Below are 20,930 nucleotides of genomic sequence, written 5' to 3' on the forward strand. Positions count from 1 at the left end.
TAAGTCACCACTGGTAGCATCTGGGAATAATTCTTCTCATACTGTTTTCTATGTGTACTTGTTTACATTGCTGTAATCATAGCACGTAGAAAATTTTGTTCACTTAACATAAACAGATGAGTGATTTATTAGTATATAATCCAGTTTTATTATCATTAATAATTTGAAAACTCTAGTCCTTCCCTTTCTTCCCAACCCTTGCTAGTTGCTAGTCTTGTCATGTGGCCTAAGACTGTGCCCTTCTCAGTGAGGGCGGTCGTAGCGTTTGTCCATCTGTATTTTCTGTTTTGTGTTACAGTGCTGTCCATGCTTCCAACACTGAGAGAGGCCTTAATGCAGCAGCTCGATTCTGAGAGCCTCACAGCTCTGCTAAAAAACAGGTACATGCGAGCTACAGCATTTTATGTTTACTGCACTTAGAGTATTCGGTCGACTGGAATACTTTTCAGACATCTTTGTTTCCTTATTTTTTGTCTTCTAATTAAAGCTTATAATATATAGGCTTATTTAGAAAAAAATATTTACTAACTATATCACTGAATTCATATTTTATTTTGTCCATTTAGTTATGCTCTACCTTGATGCACAAAATATTTAGGTGAACACAAATGGATTTTATATAAATACATCTTCTATCACTTTGACACTACTCAGAAATATAATTATTGAGTGTTTATGGAATGTGTTTCTGAACTAGATATTGTGAAGCTAAGTTATGTTGAACCAGTGGACTTCTTAAAGAGATTACAATGTAATAAGTAAAGCATGTGAACATACATTTTAGATAAATAAGGTATATGAACTTACATTTTATATTATTAACAAATATGACATGAGCACACCGTAATGATAATTTACCTTACCGTGACAGTTTACTGGGTACACAGCACTTTCACACAGAGGACCGTGTATGTGGGCTGCTGTACCTGTTGGGGTGTTATAATCTAGTGTAGTGCCGTGTAAGTTTGAGAAGAGTTCCAGAAAGAAATGGCTTCTTATTTTAATGAACAACATGGAGGGAAATGGTTTCAATAAATAAATGTTAATCACTGTGGCCTTACACTTTCCTTGTAATCATTCTCCAAAACCCAGGGGAAGGAAGTGCTATTTCCAGACTCTCTCTGTGCCAGGCCCAGTGCTAGATACCTTATGTACACGCTCCCATTTAATTTTCACACTGAATTATTTTCTCTCTTGCTTCCATTTAATTTTCATAATATCTTTGTAAGACAGATATTATCATTTATTTTGCACATAGGAATTTACTGCTCAGATAGCCTCCATGGGAAACTGGACAATTTCTTTGAAACATTTTCTGTATTCAGAGAATACCTCCCAAAGTAACAATGGATTTGCATATTTGGAAATTTTTTTTATCTGATTAAAATGTAATGCTAGTGATAAGGGTTTTCCTTCTAAATTTCATCATTCCTAGAGGTTGACATAATTTCACCATTACTTATAGATGTAAGGTTCAATTTTTAAGCTAGTTCATATAATTATATGAAGAAGAAACATGAGATTATTCTCAAATAAATGCTTAATTATCACATGTATGTACATAAATAGGGGATAAATAAATATGTAAATAAGTAGGAAATAAAAAATGCATTTTAATTGTCTTAAGTTTTAGTCTTATTGGAGAGACAAGACAAATGAAATAAGTGACTAGTACCTTTATAAAAGCAACATAAAAACAGACACAGTAAACATAGTGGCATTCTTCCTTCTTGGTGACTCCGTTTCCTCCAAGGCCCTAGGTTTCCTTTGATAATTAACATAAGGTCTCTTTCACTTTAAGATATTGTCATCAAAGGAAGGAAGTAGATGAAATAAGTTGTAATTCAAGACATACTATGTAAGAAAAGATGTCATTCCTCTTTTCTCACTCAATACATAGACAGGAGAATCTCTTTAGTTCCTAAAGTTTAAGACAGGCAACAGTTCTCATTCACTGTTCCTCCTTCTATCTCAGTGTCATTTTTTCTTGCCTTTCTTTTTTTTTGTATCTTCGGATAGAGCAGGAGGAGGGAGAGAGGGAGGAAGGAGAGAGAGACAGATACATCGATGTGAAAGAGACACATCGAGCAGTTGCCACCCACACGACCTCAACCAGGGCCATGGACAAACTGCAACCCAGGTACGTGCCCTTAGCGGGAACCGAACCCCGGATTCTGTAACCGCTGAGCCAAACTGGCCAGGGCTCTTGCCTTTTTATTTGAAATTAGTGTTTGAGGTTTGGGTAAAAAAAAAATGTCCATTTGAAGGACATTTGCATAAAGAGGGGCTTGAGCCCTTAAAAAGTGTGATCAAATAAAGCCTTCAATCTAATGATTGCTTTTGTACTAGTTTGCAATCAACTAAAGTCTTATATAAGCCTGTCAAGCAAGTTAATTTTCTCTTTAAACTAATTATGATAACTAATCAGAAATAAATAAAAGATTTGGTAGTCTTATTTTGTCAGTTTTATAATAGCAAATAAACATGATTCACTGCTTTTAGTACTTGACATTTTATTGAAGATTGATAATGGCAATGATGTTTTAGTGACAAAAGAATTTTTTTTTAAATATGTTTTTATTGATTTTTTTAGAGAGGGGGGTAAGGGAGAGAGTGATAGAAACATCGATGTGAGAAACATTAATCCACTGCCTCCTGCACGCCCCCTGCTGGGAATCAGGCCTGCCACCCAGGCATGTGCCCTGACCAGGAATCAAACTGGGCTTCTCAGCCTGTAGGAGGATGCTCAGTCCACTGAGCCACACCAGCCAGGTGTGACAAAGAATCTTAAACATCTATCATAAGAGTGGCAGGGTACTTTGAAAGGATTAGTTTAATTCTTAAGCAGATATTTTAGTGACACTAAAGAATTAAGTATGAATTCATGATATTTTATTTCTTTGAATATAAATACATAAATAAACGTATATTTCCTAGCTTAGCCTATGAAAAGGCTTAGAAGTGCTGCCCAGTGGTGGTGAATATCTTTAATCGAAGGTTGCCATCTCAGACTACCATTCCTGCTACCAGGAGTAGGACTCATGGAGAAATGGCTGATTTCAGGTCTGCAGCAAGACATGAACAAGATAAACAACTTTTTGTAAGCAAGAAAACTATCAAAGACTAAATGGGGTCATATCAAAAGGATTCAGGAACCAACCTGAATAGTACACCCCTTGGTCAAAGATGGACAATTTGAACATCAATAAGAATAACTGCAGTGAGATAAAATATGTCAAATATATATTTAAAGTTATGTTTTGTAATGATACTTTAAAGCAAAAAAAAAAGTGCATCATTATCTTTGAATGATTATAGAACCTACTTCATTGAATGTAAAATGGTAAAAATGGAAAGAAATAAACATTTTTCCTCTTTCTGAGAAAAAAGACTGGAAGTATACCAGTGTACTAGTATAATGCACTATACTAGTGCAAATAGTTGTTATCATTGGTTACTGAAATTATAGTTATTTTTTTACTATATTTTGTGGTCTTTGATTTCTGCAGGTACCCTGTAATAAACTATAATTAAATACACAGCTATCAAATTCAAAGTTTTCTGTTAGATTATCTGATTATTATTTTCATATATTTTGATTTTTTTCTTTAGGCCTTCAAACAAGCTAGAAATATGGGAGGATCTGAAGATAATAAGTAAGCTTATGTGGTCTGTGACAGCACATCCTTAAAGTATTTCTGAAGGGAAATTTTTGTACTGTGTTATGTGCATGACTCTTCTTTACCTCATAGAATTGTCAGGATTAAATAGTTCTCATAAAACAAGTAGATCAATGTCTGGTGATAGAAAATAGTGAATATTAATGGTGTAGGTGGTATTATTGTTATTGTTATGATAATATGTAAGCCTGTCCAGATTGCATATGCCTATACTAGCTACTGATGTGTGCAATATTATACTGTAAAGAAGTTTTATTCCAACCCAGATAGTAACTTTATTTTGTATTATGTAAAAACTTTCATTAGTGATAAAAGTTTGAAGCAAAGAGCTGCCCTGGGGCGCATGTATAATATATATGTCTTATAACTTATACTATCAATTATTCCTGCATTTCCCCATCCAGTCAACTAATCTTTATCAACTGAATTATGCTTTAGCCTTCCTGTTTGAAAATAAATTAAACCTTCGTAGCACCCGGTATTTCCTTTCAGCTCTTATACATTCTCACACCTCAAGATAATAACAAAGAATTCTAGGGTTCCCTTCTCCTCACTCCTACTCACCCTTTGACACACTGCAGCCTGGCTTCCACTCCCATGTCGCCACCCAAGCAAATCTTGCAACATTAGTGGTAACTTTTATGTTGCTGAATCCACTGGATTTTTTTCTCCTGCTAGACCTCATGGCAACAATCAATACTTTTGCTGTCTCTTCTGTTTTGAACACTGTGTCCTATGCTACTGTGAAACCTCATCTCCAGGTATTTCCCTATGTCTCTACCTTTTCCTAGTCCTTTAATGGGCTCATCCTCTTTTGCCTGCTTTGAAGGCTGGAGTTCTTCCAGGCTTAGCCTTCTTTTATTCTGAACTAGCTCCCTGGACAAACCAGAGTTCTGAGGCTGCAACTCTTAGTGCTTCCCAGTCTTTCTTATTTTCCTTTTTAAAGCTAATAGTATAGCCCTGGCTGGTTTGGCTAAGCGGTTAGAGCATCGGCCTGCGGTCCAGAGAGACCCGCGTTCGGTTCCCGCTAAGGGCATGTACCTCGGTTGCAGTTTGTCCCCGGCCCTGGTTGGGTCGTGCAGGTGGCAGCCACTCAATGTGTCCCTTTCACATCGATGTTTCTCTGTCTCTGTCTCTGTCTCTCTCTCTCTCTCCCTCCCACTCTATCTGAACAGAAAATGGAAAGATGTCCTCGGGTGAGGATAATAAAAAAAACTAATAGTATATAACTCTTCACTCAATATATTGGTTATTGTTTTACTTTAGAGATCATACCTAATCTACATTGAGAAGTTGTTAAGGAGATATTTTTGTACTAGAAAGAGTTACAAATGTATTTTTAAGTGATCTTATGAAATAATAACCGTAGGGATGATTTGTGATTTTTACACATTTATTTGTGTTTTAATGATAGTAGCAAATGATTTTCTTTTTTTTATGAAGGTTTTACAAGAAGCATTGTAGCTGTATATAGTACCTGTATGCTGGTTGTTCTTTTGCGAGTCCAGTTAAACATTATTGGTGGATATATTTACCTGGATAATGCAGCAGTTGGCAAGAATGGCACTGTAAGTTTAATAGACTTAACTAGATATTGCCCTTTGTTTCAAGAGGTTCAAATTTTAACTGACTTTATATTACCTATTCCGATAATTTCTATAAACTAAAAATCTTTATATTTATGTGATAGTAAACTTCTAGCATTATTTTTTAATATTTTGAAACTAGACTTTTTTATTATGTTAAAGAATATTATTTTGCCTTTTAGTTCAGGTCCTGAAAATCTTAGCTCAAGTTACACTGGAACTGTTATTTATTTACTAATATTATTGGGTAATTTAACCTTTTTCTGTTTTATACAGACAGTCCTTGCTCCCCCAGATGTCCAACAGCAATATTTGTCAAGTATTCAGCACCTCCTTGGAGATGGTAAGATTCTTATTTGTGACCTGTAAACAAATTGTAATTCATTCCTTTGTGTTATTGAGGAATATGAAAAGTAAACAAGGCTTTTATGTTTGTTTTTCTAATAGGCCTGACAGAGTTGATCACTGTCATTAAACAAGGTGTACAGAAAATTTTAGGAAGGTGAGGCATTCTGCTTTATCTTTTCTGACTTCCTGAATGTAATGAATGGAAGAAAAATTATAACTGTTCTAGTGAAGCTAGTAACTTGGCAAATGGTTGTTCGTGAAATTCTTTGTAAGCTAATAAGAGACACAGCCCTTAGATATTTCATTGTGAAATTTGTTTTCTTCCTCACTATCAACCTTTTGATACTAAGGGGAAAGTCTTAATGTTTCAATGTTTATTGATTGATTTCCAAACCAGAAATATTTGGGTCGTGAGATAAAAACTGACTTTAAAATCTGCTTCTGAGGCTTTTATCTCCCACTTATACTGGTAACATCTGTAATTACAGTGGGAATTTTCTTGTGAAATCTGCAGCAAGATTTCTTTGGCTCTGTAACAATGCCATTAACTGATGGCTGGTTTTCTAATCTACTCTAGTGATTTCACAGTCAGCATTTTCAGGTTTGACTGGATGAAACAGGATCTCAGATAGTAATCTGTTAGGAAAAGAGTGTGTAGGATGTATCATATAGTTTCAATTAATCCAAATTTCCTTTTCTCTGTTTCTAGTGTTTCTCTTAAACATTCTTTGTCCCTTTTGGACTTGGAGCAAAAACTAAAAGAAATCAGAAATCTCGTTGAGCAGCATAAATCTTCTTGTATTAATAACGATGGATCCAAATCTTTGTTATGCCATTATATGATGCCAGATGAAGAAACTCCATTAGCAGTTCAGGTGCTTAATTCATAACCATTTAATCAAACCAGTGACTCTATATATTTAGTTTTTGTACTGTCTCTTAAAATTTAGATTTCTGAGCTTCTTAAAAAGGCAAACTATTGAAGAAAAAAAATTTCAATAATTAAATAAAACTTCAATTTAGAAAACAATGTTCATATATGACTGATATTTAGTTAGAAACATTTATAATTTTAGATATTCAGCAAATTTTTATTGAGTATTAGTTATACTATGATACATGATACAGATCCTGTAGACTTGTATGCCAAGATAAAGAATCTGAACTTACATTTATAGGCAAAGAAGGATAAATTTTAATCAGGCCAGTGCCACTATCACATTTACTATTTTAAAATAAATCAGTGATGGCAGTATCAAAATGCTCTGAAGGAAGTTGTCATCCATTTGAGAGACAAAGAAAGCCCATTCTAACAGTTATCCACATGGTGTTGCTACACACCTGTGTGTCCCGGGCAGTTGTGATTTAAGTTATTCATTGATTAAGAATAATAAAAAAGCCAGAGATTGCAGGTTATGTACCTTATTTTGAAATAATTATTGTTTTGTGTGTGCGTTTGTTTGTTTTTTCATATATAAGTGAATTGCACCCATGTTTTGCAGTTGAGAAAAGAATCTCACTTGACAACTGGAGAAGGCTTAGACCAGAAAGATCCCTATGCCCTACCTTAGCATTAGAATAAAGAAGGCCATAGTTTTCCTTGCCTACAGGTTTTCCCTCCCCCAACAAGCCCAAAGATAGACCTTTTGGATGCTGACACCCTGCATTCATGAGTAGGCCAAAAATAAATAAAAAGGCCCAACCCATTTAAGTCATCCCTGGAGGATTGATGGAAGCTAAAATGAACAAGCAAAACAGATGGGACAGAATTAATAAACAGGAGAAAATATACACATTAGAATCTCAAGGAGATGCAATAAAGTATTAAAGAAGCATTCTGGAATGATAAAACAGTTCCCAAATTTTAAAATTTTACAGTGGAACTAAAAAAAAAAAAAAAACAATTCAAAAGAACAGGTGAGAGGAGGAATAGTAAACCGCATCTTACTTGGATTGAGTAAAAACCTGAAGCTTCAGGTTGAAAGGACACACACAGCCCCAGCCTGGTGTGGATTGATCAAAAAGACACATATGTATCCTGATAAAATGTCTTTCCAATAAAAGAAAAAAAATCGCAGGCCTCTACAACCTCAAAGGCTATTTTGTTCTTTGTAAATGTATGCTAGAAATGTGTCTAAGACTGCCCAGATAAACAGAGATCTTACAAAGTATAATTTCAGTTGGACTCATCTTTTAAAAACACATGAACCTTTACAGTTCTTTTTTTAGTTTAACATTTTTCAATTGTTGGTAGAACATAGACTTTTAGATTTCGTCAACTCTCGAGTTTATTTATATGACTAGTTTCATTCATTATAACCCCATGCTAATATTTGAAACCTGAAATATGGCATTTTAATTTCATAGGCTTGTGGGCTTTCTCCTAGAGATGTTACCACTATTAAACTACTCAATGAAACTAGAGACATGTTAGAAAGGTATGTATACTGTATGTAACAGAAAACGTGTGTTTCTGTTTTGATTGTACTATAACCATTTTTCAGTTTTTCTTGAACAACATATTCAACATAATCTTTTGTTAAAATTAAATTTTGAATTTGTTGCCCTGCCATTAGGTAGGATTTCCTACCTAAACTAGTGGTTCTCTTAGGGTGGGGAGGGAAACAGATTTTTTTCCACGTACCTGTGCCTGGCCCTCTTATTTCCCTAGATTAGAGATTCTATATACTAGTTGAGGGTCTGGAAGATAGTGTTTATATTTTGTAAAAAGCTTTCCAGGATGATTCTGGTGTACCCAGTGTATACTACTAAATAGTAAATGTTTACAAACCAGCTCTGTAAAAACAAATAAACAAACTGAAATAGTAACCACAGGGGTTCTGATTAACAACTTGAAGCCACTCACTGCTGACGTGGGGCATTGGGAGAGATGCTCTTGTGAGCCAGAGCTAGGCTGCTTCAGCTAATCTTCATGCACACGCACACTCACACTCACACACACACTCACCCAATTTGAGAACTACTCCACCTAACCCTTTTTGGATAGAATATATTGTTCCTAAAACTTTGAATGATAAAAATTTCACATTTCCCTAAATTGAGTATTACTGTTTTAAATCACGAAGAGAGCCAGGTTGTTAAAAGTAGAAGGAGCACCTGGCTGTACATTAGAAGACCAGACCTAGACTCAAGATTGGCTTACCTATTTACTAGCTGTTCAACCTTGCTTGAGCCACTTAAACTCTTTCAGGCAGTTTGATCACTGTAAATCTGAGTAGTAATACCAGTCTTACCACTTTATCTTAAGTGACTAAAATATCAAAACTTCTTTTAAATTAAGGGTAATTTAATACCATTTCTCTAGTTCTGTTTTCTGAGGAAATTATATCCCCTGCTTATATTTTTTTCAAAATCTTGAAGAAAGCAGCAAATTTTTAGGTTAACTCAGCTACTGAATCTACTATCTGAGTTCATCGAGTTCTAGTCCCTGACTTGCACAGTAGCTATCTCCCCTGTGTGTCTTATTCATGTTTCCACCAAATCACTCTATGAAACTCTAGAGAGTCATCAGTGATCTTTTACCAAACACAGTCAAACCGTAATGTTCATCTTACTTGACCTTTCTCTGATGATTGACGTTGTTGATCAAGCCTTTCTTGAAATTCTTTTCTCATATGGCTTCCGTGACAAAATAATCTCAAATTTTCTTTCAATTCCCACATCATATTTTCTTAGGTTCCTCTATGTCTGTCTTTCCTTTAAACATTCGAGTTTCCCAGGTATTTATTCTTATTTCATCCTTAATTGCTCCAAGAAGATTCATGTACTCCCATTGCTTTAACTTCTGTTTGGATGCTAATAATTCCTAAATTTATAGCCCTACCCCTCCATTCCCATGAGTTGGTATGGATTGAGATTTCTGCATGTTGAAGTTAAAGCTAATTTGGTCCACTAGACATTTTTTACTTTCATAGCACACGTATATTGTTATTTTTTTAAATATGTTTTTATTGATTTTTTTTAGCAAGGAAAGGAGAGAGAGATAAAAACATCAATGTGAGAGAGAGACATCAATCGGCTGCCTCCTGCACACCCCCCACTAGGGATCAAGCCCACAACCCGGACATGTGCCCAGACCAGGAATCGAACTGGGACTCTCAGTCCATGGAACGGTGCTCAGCCACTGAGCCATACTGTCTGGGCACATATATTATTCTTTATATCAGATTTTTTGTGGAGTGCTAATATATCATAACAAAAAGATCTGGAACTTTAAGATAAAAAAGAGTTGGGTTCAAATTCTAGTTCCCCCATTTACTAATTATATGCCATCGGACAAATTTCTTTATCCCTCACCTATTTAGTTCCTCATCTGTACAGGATAAAAAAATTTTCTAAATTACTGATATTTCATGATGGAATATGTAAAGCAAACCAATAATCTATGGCTATAAGAGGATTTCTCTTCAAGAGTTTCTTCAAAAGAAGTAATACTATTTTGATACTTTAAAAATACATTATACAAAATGCTGACTAATGTAAGAAAATTTAAAGAAATGGATGAATATTCTCATTGTGTTATGCTAAATAATAAGTTCTCACTTTATGCTAATAGTTTAAAGACTGGCCCCTTGATATATTTTATAGAGTTTTAGGCTGTAAAACCTAGGTTGTGACTAGAAATGGTGGCTGTCAAAAGTAGCCACAAGTTACTAAATTTATTTCCTTTGCCATTGAGAATCCTAAAAATAATTTATCCTTCTTATTTTGTGTAGTCCAGATTTTAGTACAGTTTTGAATACCTGTTTAAACCGGGGTTTTAGTAGACTGCTAGACAATATGGCTGAGTTCTTTCGACCTACTGAACAGGACCTGCAGCATGGAAACTCCATGAATAGGTAAGATAACATGCAAAATGGTTACCAGTCTAATTAATGCTCTAATAAAATAGTGCTGTAGATCTATTTGTGTTTTTGTTTCAGGTAACAAAAAATCTTAGAGGGTAAATTTGAATGCTTATTTTTCAACAAATTAAACTTATTTAAACCAATTGCACCTTCATTAATAGAACTTCTGGAATCAATATTAAAACTTTAGTTTTTTCCCAAAATTTTCCCAATATAGGTAAGTACTTAAGTTGTGAAACTACCCTTCTATAAGCCATAGTCCAATCATTGTTTCTTTTTTTAACTCTTTAGAATGCAAAATTGAAAATATTTTACATTTTAATGCCTTCTCTAGTTTTATTCCAGTACTGCAAACCATAATTGACCTATATAATTCAGTATTTTGCTCATTGTAATAACCAGGCATTCCTATTGTAGACTTTCATTGGATGAGTTATCTTCTAGTTCTACAACTACATTAGTGTTTCCATTTTCAGCCCTTATTGGATTGAGAATATTTAGATAAGGCAATTATTAGTAATTTTTATTATAACTATTACTAAGTCATGGATTCATGCTGCCAAAGGTATTTTGTGGTTTTATTATATCCTTATCATCTTAGCATAAACACTTTCGTCACCTCTTTAAGAACTCTTTAAGAACCTCTGTCTTTTATATTAAACTGAGAAAATAATTGGTACTAAATCAACTGACTATAAACTCATTCATTAAAAGTAAGGCAAACAGTAACTGATATGCTGTATGTATGTTCAACATGCTAATTAACCCTTAAATATATAGGGCAAGAGGTTGATTATTTGCCCAGTTCTCTGAGACCTTTCTTTATTGTACAAAAAATAATAATTTGCAATTAACGTTGAAGATGTGGAATGCTTAGAACCAAGAAATTTATCTTCTGAAACAATTTAAATATTATCCTAAGATCTTTATAAGCGATTTTTAAAATTATACAAAAATAAATTTGAGCCCCTATATCCTCCCTAAATCAAGGTGCTCCCATTATAAAATTTTACTATAATCTCTACCTAGCAAGGTGTTAGTTGTTTCCTGAGTTTTGATAAAGGATTCTAATAGTTGTTTTAACATGAACCAAATATTTGATCTTATACACTGAAGAATTATAATATTTTTCTACAACTACAACAGCTATTGATTATCTTTATCTGAACTCCTATAGTACTCATCTATACTTTCATGTACATCCTATATATATTTACCTTGAACTATAGTCTAATCCTTAGTTACATTTTAAGCCTCCTTTCAAAGTCAGAGACTATCTTATGCCTTTCATATTTCATTATATAAAATAGGCACTTAGAAATTTCCTGTCTAGGTTTTTCTCTTTCATGTCAATAACCGACTTTATACTCCATGATTCAATGGTAGAAACATTCCCATTTTGCCTGCTGTTATACATATTGTTTAACATATGGAAGTTCTAGCCATTGCAATAAGTCAAGAAAAAAAATTTTAACTATGACAAAAAGACAAAATATCCTTAAGTAATTAAATTACAATTAATAATCCAGAACCCTTAAGAGAATCAACAGTGATGCAAACTAATAATAATTCACATTATGTAAATTGTGCATACTATTTGTGTGCATACACATATACATTATGTGTATATTTACTCGTATACTATATATTACATTCTTATATGTATATACACTAATATATGTATAATAAATATTTTAAAATAAAAAACTTTTCTATCACCAGTAATAACCAAAGATAATCTATAATGGATAAAGTTTGGACCTAACAGAAAAACTGTACCGACTTAAAGGATGAATATAGATATAAGAATCCTCAAGAGAATATAAGCCAGTGAAATCCAGCAACAATTATAGCAACAATTACAGCAATCAGTACTTCCTTTTCTGTGTGCAAACATAATGATAGTCATTTTTCAGAACATCATCTCACTGGATTTAAAAAATATCCTAGAGCCCTGGCTGGTTTGGCTCAGCGGTTAGAGCATTGGCCCATGGACCAGAGAGACCCAGGTTCGGTTCCCGCTAAGGGCATGTACGTTGGTTGCAGTTTGTCCCCAGCCCTGGTTGGGTCGTGTTGGTAGCAGCCACTCAATGTGTCCCTTTCACGTTGATATTTCTCTCTCTCTCTTCCTCTGTCTCTTACTATATCTGAACAACAAAAAAAGGAAAAATGTCCTCAGGTGAGGATTAAAAAAAAAAAAAAAAAAAAAACCCTAGAAACTAAGTTCTATCTTCCTCTTTGTACTGGTGAGAAAACTAAGAAAAAGTAAATAATTTGAGGTCAAACAGCCAGCAAGTAGTAAAGCCAGATGTTTAATCACTTCTGTCTCACATCAGATCCTGGATTTTCAATTATTTTTATCACTGTCTAATTAAGATATATCTTAATAATGCAAGGAGGGTTAAAACACCAAGAAAGCTATTACAGTACTCTATAACACGATAGGACAAAAACCAGCATCATCTTCAGTAGTGCTGGAAAGGCATTCAGTACTATTTTATCAATACATTTATTTTATTAATAATAATATTTATTGATAAAATGTATTTTAGAAATAAAAAATGTTTTTATATAATAAAAGAATATTTGAAATTAAAAGCAAAATTGTACTTAATGGTAAAACACTGGAATTATTTCCTTTTTTTAATTAATTAATTTTTTTCTTTATTGATTTTTTAAAGGGAGAGCGAAATATAAACATCGATGAAAGAGAACATTGATTGGCCGCCTCCTGCATGCCCCCCACTGGGGATTTGGCCTACAACCCAGCATGTGCCCTGACTGGGAATCGAACTGGGAACCTCTTGGTGCATGGGTTGATGCTCAACCACTGAGCCACACCAGCCAGTCTCTGGAATTATTTCCTTTAAAATCAGAAACAGGCCCTAGCCAGTTTGGCTCAGTGGTTGAGCGTGGCCTGTGGACCAGAGAGTCCCCAGTTCGGTTCCTGCTAGGGGCACGTACCATAAAATAAAAAAACAGAAACTGTATAAAGATGGTCACTACTCAGAAGACTAGACATTGGGTAGTGATTACACAATGCAATATTCACATAATGTATTATAAAATTGTACATGTGAAACTTATATAATGTTATTAACCAATGTTACCCAATAAATCTAATTTTTTAAAAAGTCTTTTTTAAATGATTGTCACTATTCACATATTTATTCAGCATCATTCTGATATTCTAACCAGTGTTGTAAGGCTAAGGAAAGACCAATTTTGAGAACCAAATATAGAAACACCATTAATTTTTATATATTAACTTGAAAATAGACAACTTTTGCTAAACATTTATTACTATATCATAAACTATTGGTTGACTCTTGATTTTCTCAGTAAATTCATATCTTCATGAAATGATGTATCAGTTTTGGAAAGGGAGGGAAAAAATTATTGTTATATGAAGGTAACCTGATTTTATACTTAGACGTCCAAGAGAATCAACTAAAATTTGTGAAGTTAACCTCCCAAAATTAATCTATAAATGTAGTCAAAGTACCATCAAAATCCCCTTAGGGATTAGAGAGTGGTTACTTTATTTTTGAACCTGAAAAATTGATAGTAAAGGTGATCAATGAATGTATTTTCCCTATGACAGTGGTTCTCAACCTTCCTAATGCCATGACCCTTTAATACAATTCCTCATGTTGTGGTGACCCCCAACCATAAAATCATTTTCATTGCTACTTCATAACTGTAATTTTGCTACTGTTATGTCTTAGGCGACCCCTGTGAAAGGGTCATTCGACCCTCAAAGGGATCGCAACCCACAGGTTGAGAACTGCTGCCCTATAGAAAATCCAAGGTAATGTTATTAGAATAATATGTTATTATTTTTAAATGAATAGATAACTCAATGGAGTAGGATATATCCAGAAATGGAGTCTAAAAATATAGGATATTGTTATATGATGATCATGAGTAAAGAGATATATTATGTAATAAATGATGATAAGACAAATAGTCATTTTACGATGGCTAATTGTAAAATTATAAAGTTAGAGCCCTTCTGTACCATACATATAGAAAAATATATATATCCAGGAGGTTTAAACAATAAAAACATAAGTGAACTGATAGAAAACAGGTAAATATTTGTTTGATCTCAAAATGGAGAAAAAATATTTCTCAGAATGAAGGAAAATAACTTTAGATAAATAAAACTATGTTTTACTGTAAAATTTCAAACTTATAGATCAAACAAGTTTATAATCCATATTAATATTTTTTAATCCTCACCTGAGGATTTTTTTTCCATTTATCTTCAGATAGAGTGGGAGGGAGACAGAGAGAGAAACGTCGATGTAAGAGAGACACGTGGACTGGTTGCCTCCCGCAGGACCCCGACCAGGGCTGGGGACAAACCGTAACTAAGATATGTGCCCTTGCAGGAATCAAACCCGCGACTCATTGGTCTGCTGGCCAGTGCTCTAACCACTGAGAAAAACTGGCCAGGTCAATAATCTATATTAAATGCAAATGATATGTTGGGGAAATTTTTGCAAACTAGTTATGTCACACAAAGAAGCTAATAGCATTATATACACACCAGTTAAGGAAGGAAACACCCAAAGAAAGAAGTGGTCATAGATACAAACATACTTTATAAAAGAGCAGAGAGAAATAATCATTTTGCTCATTCATCTAACATCTATTTCTTGAACACCTGCTATATATTAGGTACTGTACTAGGTCTCTGTCTTCATGGATTTTACAATCTAGTAGGAGAAATAGACAATAAACATAATTGTAAAACTATAATAAGTATTATGAAGGAAAAGAACATTAACATTTAACAGAAGTATTTGAACAAACCTGAAAATTCAAGCAGAGTTTCCCTGAGGAAATAATTTGAACTAAAAACTAAAAGATAAGCAACTATTGAATATAGCATTGGACTGTAATGAGGCAGTTGACATTCGAGGCAAAAGGCACAGGGCAACGACTTTGAAGACAGGTGGACCAAGGTTCAATTTGAGGACCTGGAAGAAGGCTGATGTGGCAGCTGAACAGATGGAACTAGGGAAAGAAGGGTATGAGACGCAGTTGGAGAATTCAGCACATGCAGGATATGGGCGTTGGCTTGAAATGCCGGGGAGCCACTAGAAAAGTGAAAGAGAGTGACATGATGCGGCTTACGCTGTGGAGAAGGAATTGGGAACGTGGAAGTTGGGGTGGGATATAGCAATGGATGAATGAAGACTCGTATTAGTCGAGTCAACAAGTATGTATTGAACACACACCATGCACCAGGCCCTTTACTACATGCTAGTATACTACATGCCAAGATAATACTAGTAATAATAATAGTAAAGTAGACATGGTACCTAAGCCCATGGACCTTGTGTGATAGTGGTGTCTTCAATTTCTGTTCAAGACTAATTCACAAATATATAAAAAAGAGACAAGTAAGCAAAAACATGACAGATTTTGGAAGATGCTACACAGGAACTATGAAGGAGAATAATGCCCAATTTCTTTAGGAGTACATAAATCCTCCCTATTTCTTTTTAAGCATTGCCTCAAATCTCAGCATAGCATACTGGTTAGACACCATAGCTTCAGCATTTTCATTATATTTAAAAGGAAGTTTCTAGCCCTGGCCGGTTTGGCTCAGTGGTTACAGCGTTGGCCTGCGGTCCGGAGAGACCCGAGTTCGGTTCCCGCTAAGGGCATGTACCTCGGTTGCAGTTTGTCCCCGGCCCTGGTCGGTCGTGTGGGTGGCAGCCACTCGATGTGTTCCTTTCATATCGATGTTTCTCTCTCTCTCTGTTCCTCTCTCTCCCTCCCACTCTACCTGAACAACAACAAAAAATAGAAAAATGTCCTCAGGTGAGGATAAAATAAATAAATAAATAAATAAATAAATGAATGAATGAATGAATGAATGAATGAATGAATGAATAAATAAATGGAAGTTTCTAGCCTAGCCTTAGTTTTAAATGTATAAAGTATGATATTTAATATAATAACATAAATCTATAACCCACACACAAAAATTCATTTTATCATTTAACAGTCCATTACATCATTTGTAATCACACATAACATTTATTCATCTCACAAATATTTATTGGACACTTACAAGTTAGAAGTTCATTGCTGTAGTCCAAACAGGAGATAATGCTTAACTTGGACTAAGTTTGGCAATGGGGAGAAGTAGACACATTTAAGAAATATTTAAGATTGTGGAGAGATTGGATATAGGCAGAAGGAAGTGCCAAGGATAATGCCCAGGTTTCCTGTTTACACAGATAGATAATGGTACAGTTCACTAGAGCAAAGGGAAGAAACATTCAACCTTGTTAGTCATTAAGGGAAAGATAGACCCAAACTGTGAGACACCATTTTCAGCTATCAGACATACAGAGATTAAAGAAAAAGACAATGCTTGACATGGAAGGCATGATGCACAGGTATTTTCACACACTGCTGGAGAAGCAGAGAGCATTTGGCAGTATACATTTTAAACCTTAAAAACATTCATACCCTTTGACCCAGTAGTTCATGTTAATACAAAGAGTGATTTATATCAAGACAAATTAGACATAAACTTAAGTGCCTAATTCTAGGGAGATGATAAATATAAATTGTCACAGCTAGTTGGATTACTACATAATCATTAAAAACAGACAAAAACTTTGGAAGAACTTCTAATAAAAACATGCTTATATGAATAAAAATTCAGAACAGTGCCCTGGCCGGTTTGGCTCAGAGGTTAGAGCATTGGCCTGCGGTCCAGAGAGACCTGGGTTCGGTTTCCGCTAAGAGCACGTACCTTGGTTGCAGTTTGTCCCTGGCCCTGGTTGGTCGTGTGGGTGGCAGCCACTCGATGTGTCCCTTTCATGTCGATGTCTCTCTCTCTCTCCCCCCCCTTCCACTCTATCTGAACAAAAAATGGAAAAATGTCCTCGGGTGAGGATAAAAAAAAAATTCAGAACAGGACCCCTTGGGAAGTTATAGTTGTATGTTTAAAAAAACCCATAGATATATATAAAAATTACTGGAAGAAATTAACCATGATGTGAATTGTAGTTGTTATTTCTAGGTGGTAGAATTATATGTGATTTTTATTTTCTTAACACATTTCTATAAGTATTTTTCAATAGCTATTTATTCATTTATAATTAAAATGTTAAATACATATAAGACAGATTTCAGAGAGTACTTATTATTGTTGTGATGTTTTAGTCTTTCCAGTGTCAGCCTGCCTTTGGCTAAGATAATTCCAATAGTAAATGGACAGATCCATTCGGTTTGCAGTGAAACACCTAGTCATTTTGTTCAGGTAAGAAGAAAGCTTTGGGGTGTTAAACCCAGATTGTATTTTTGGATGTGGCCCTGTTTGTCTAACAACAAATTTGTGATATTCAAAGAAACCAAGAACTTGAAACCATATATTGAGTGTGATAGAATGCCCTGTGAGAGCAATAATGTACCATGGCAAATTTATGAGGTTGGGAATACCTTTCTCTGTGTTACAGTCCAACACCTGATAGATTTCATTTCAGTCCAGATACATTCTAGTGGTCAATTGAATTTGCAGTGTTAATGTTTTGCATTAAGCTGTGCTACTGAGAATATTGAGCCTTAAAGCAGGTCAGTGATAAAAGTCCTCAAATTTTGAGAGAAATAAAACTTTTGTGTAAAAGTGAAGCATTTTATTAATTATTTTATTACTACCTATTAATAATATGCCAGTAATCTGCTGACTAAACCTGCATAGACATTACATTATTTAAAATTTTTACTAAACAATGTATTACTCCATCTTTCTTTAGAATGCATTGAGTAAGACTGATGTTATTGAACGCATAACTTTGAATCCACATAACTTTTTTTCTGAGTAATTCACAAACTTGGAAACTATTATAAGAATTGGTTGCACTCTACCTCAGTTCCAAACGACCTCAATAATGTGCAGTGAGAAGAGTCCCTGGGCCCGAGTGTGAAGACGGCAGCCCTCACATAAGAACATAGACAAAAATATCTCCTAGGATTTCTTATAAGAAAAAAAATATTCCTTTCATTAAATGTTTTTCTTTTGGGCTTTAACACCACAAAACTTAGAGCTAAATTCCTTTCTTGATTGCAGAAATGAATTCAAATTATCTGCACATATTTCAGACTGTAACATTTTAATGTCATCTTTGCTAGGATCTGCTGATGATGGAGCAAGTGAAAGACTTTGCGGCTAATGTCTACGAAGCTTTTAGTACTCCTCAACAACTGGAGAAATGATTTTTTTCTTTCACAAAAGCTGACAGTGGGATTCATTTACTTTTAAAAATACACCGATAAGTCAACTATATACATAGGGTAATGATTTGTTACCAAATGCCTAATAAAAAAATATTCTTAAAGTCTTCATTCATAATAAAACAGATGTATTTGTCATCTTAATATATTTTTTTAAAGTCATCAATGGACTAGTTTTTGTTGGTATATCTGAATGTACACAGCACATATGTCAGAATTTATTACACCATGGATATTAGTTCCAAACTGACTGTAAATTTAGATACTTTTTTTGTATAATATGAAATTCAGTACACTTTGACATTGATATTGAGGTAAAATATCTTTGGAAAATAGGTGTGAAGTTGAAAACATACTATTTAATGAATCATCACGTTCACTGGACTGCAGCATACAGTAGTAAACCAGGCTTTTCTCCAGTTATTCTTCAAAGGAACAAATTATGTCTTTAAAAAAAAAAGGACTTTTCTTTGTATGGAAATCAGTTAATTTAACAACCATGATCAGCATTTCTTTTTCTTTACTATTGTTAATAATCCTTAGAAAATTACACAGTGATTTAGAGGCTAAATTTTGTTGATGCTGTTTACTCATAGCGATTATTAACAGCATAGTTTCATTTGTATGTAAATTTTAATAACTTTCTTTGTATTGATTTTAAGCACAGTGGATATTACAATAAAATATTTTAGTAAAATATGGTTTTGTTAATACTTTATGTCCATTAATTTATTTGTTTCATAGCATTTTTTCTTTCTCTTTTTTTAAAACACATTTTATTTATCCATTCATGTGTTGATGGACATCTGGGTTGCCTCCATCTCTTGGCTATTGTGAAGAATGCTGCTGGGAACATGAATGTGCCAGTATCTCTTCAAGACCCTCTCTCAATTCTTCTGGATAAGTACCCAGAAGTGGGATTTCTAGATCATGTAGTGGTTCTATTTTTAATTTTTACAGGACCTTCCATACTGTTTATCATACTGGTTGCACCATATCATACTGGTTGGTTGCACCAGCCAACAGTGCACATGGGTCCTAATTTCTTTACATCATTGCTAATACTAGTTATTTAGCTTTCTTTTGTTATTTGACAGTAGCCATTCTAATGGGTGTAAGGTGATATCTCATTGTGATTTTGATTTGCATTTCTGTGATGATTAGTGATGTGGAGCATCTTTTCATATCCTTGTTGGCCATATGTAAATCATCTTTGGAGTAATAATATCTATTCAAGTTTTTTGCCCGTTTTTAAATTTTTATTGAATTTATTGGGGTGACATTGGTTAGTAAAATTATATAGGTTTCAGGTGTACAGTTCTATAGCACATCAACTATATATTGTAGCGTGTGTTCGCCACCCCAGGTCAAGTTTCCTTTCATAACCATTTATTCCTCCTTTTATCCTCTTCTACCTCCCAACCCCCCTGTCTCTGGTAATTACCATACTGTTGTCTTTGAGTTTTTTTCCTTTGCTTAATTCCTTCACCATTTTTTATCCAGCCCCCCAAACCCCCTTCCCTCTGACAACTGTCTGTTCTTTGTATCTATGAGTTTGTTTCTGTTTTGTTTTATTAGTTTATTTTGTTCATTAGATTCCACATATAAGTGAAATCATGTGGTACTTGTCTTTTTCTGACTGGCTTATTTCACTTAGCATAATATTCTCCAGGTCCATCCATGCTGTCATAAAAGGTAAGATTTCCTTTTTTTTTTTTTTTTTTAACAGCTGAGTAGTATTCCATTGTTTAAATGTATCAACTCATCTACTGATGGACACTTGGGTTGCTTCCAAATCTTGACTTTTATAAATAACACTGCAGTGAACATAGGGTGCATATATTCTTTCGAATCAGTGTTTCAGGTTTCTTTGGGTATATTCCCAGAAGTGCAGTTGCTGAGTCATAGGCAATTCCATTTTTAATAATATTTTAGTAACTGTACTGCTTGCGCGAATCTGCGTTCCCACCAATAGCGCATGAGTGTTCCCTTTTCTCCACATCCTCGCCAATACTTGTTGATTTATTAATGATAGCCATTCTGACAGGTGTCAGATGATATCTCATTGTGGTTTTAATTTGCATTTCTCTGATGATTAGTGAAGTGGAGCATCTTTTCATATGTCTGTTGGCTATCTATATATCCTCTTTGGAGAATCGTCTGTTCAGGTCCTTTGCATGCGT

The 20,930-nt window shown here is 34.3% G+C and overlaps 1 protein-coding gene across 2 annotated transcripts in view; it reads left to right on the plus strand.

Annotated features, from left to right (window-relative positions):
• PEX3 (peroxisomal biogenesis factor 3) overlaps positions 1-19,355 on the plus strand; it is a 31,773-nt gene extending 12,418 nt beyond the window's left edge. For both annotated transcript variants that reach the window (XM_036248380.1, XM_036248381.1), the window contains 10 exons: positions 299-380; positions 3,613-3,656; positions 5,124-5,248; positions 5,543-5,609; positions 5,714-5,768; positions 6,324-6,489; positions 7,982-8,052; positions 10,351-10,473; positions 17,680-17,776; positions 18,646-19,355. In XM_036248380.1, the coding sequence (XP_036104273.1) occupies positions 299-380; positions 3,613-3,656; positions 5,124-5,248; positions 5,543-5,609; positions 5,714-5,768; positions 6,324-6,489; positions 7,982-8,052; positions 10,351-10,473; positions 17,680-17,776; positions 18,646-18,729 (914 nt within the window). In that variant the 3' untranslated portion in view covers positions 18,730-19,355. The remainder of the gene's footprint in view (positions 1-298; positions 381-3,612; positions 3,657-5,123; positions 5,249-5,542; positions 5,610-5,713; positions 5,769-6,323; positions 6,490-7,981; positions 8,053-10,350; positions 10,474-17,679; positions 17,777-18,645) is intronic.
• Positions 19,356-20,930: the final 1,575 nt, after the last annotated feature.

The sequence above is a fragment of the Molossus molossus genome, unplaced genomic scaffold, assembly GCF_014108415.1.
Source record: "Molossus molossus isolate mMolMol1 unplaced genomic scaffold, mMolMol1.p scaffold_m16_p_8, whole genome shotgun sequence".
Classification (NCBI taxonomy): domain Eukaryota; kingdom Metazoa; phylum Chordata; class Mammalia; order Chiroptera; family Molossidae; genus Molossus; species Molossus molossus.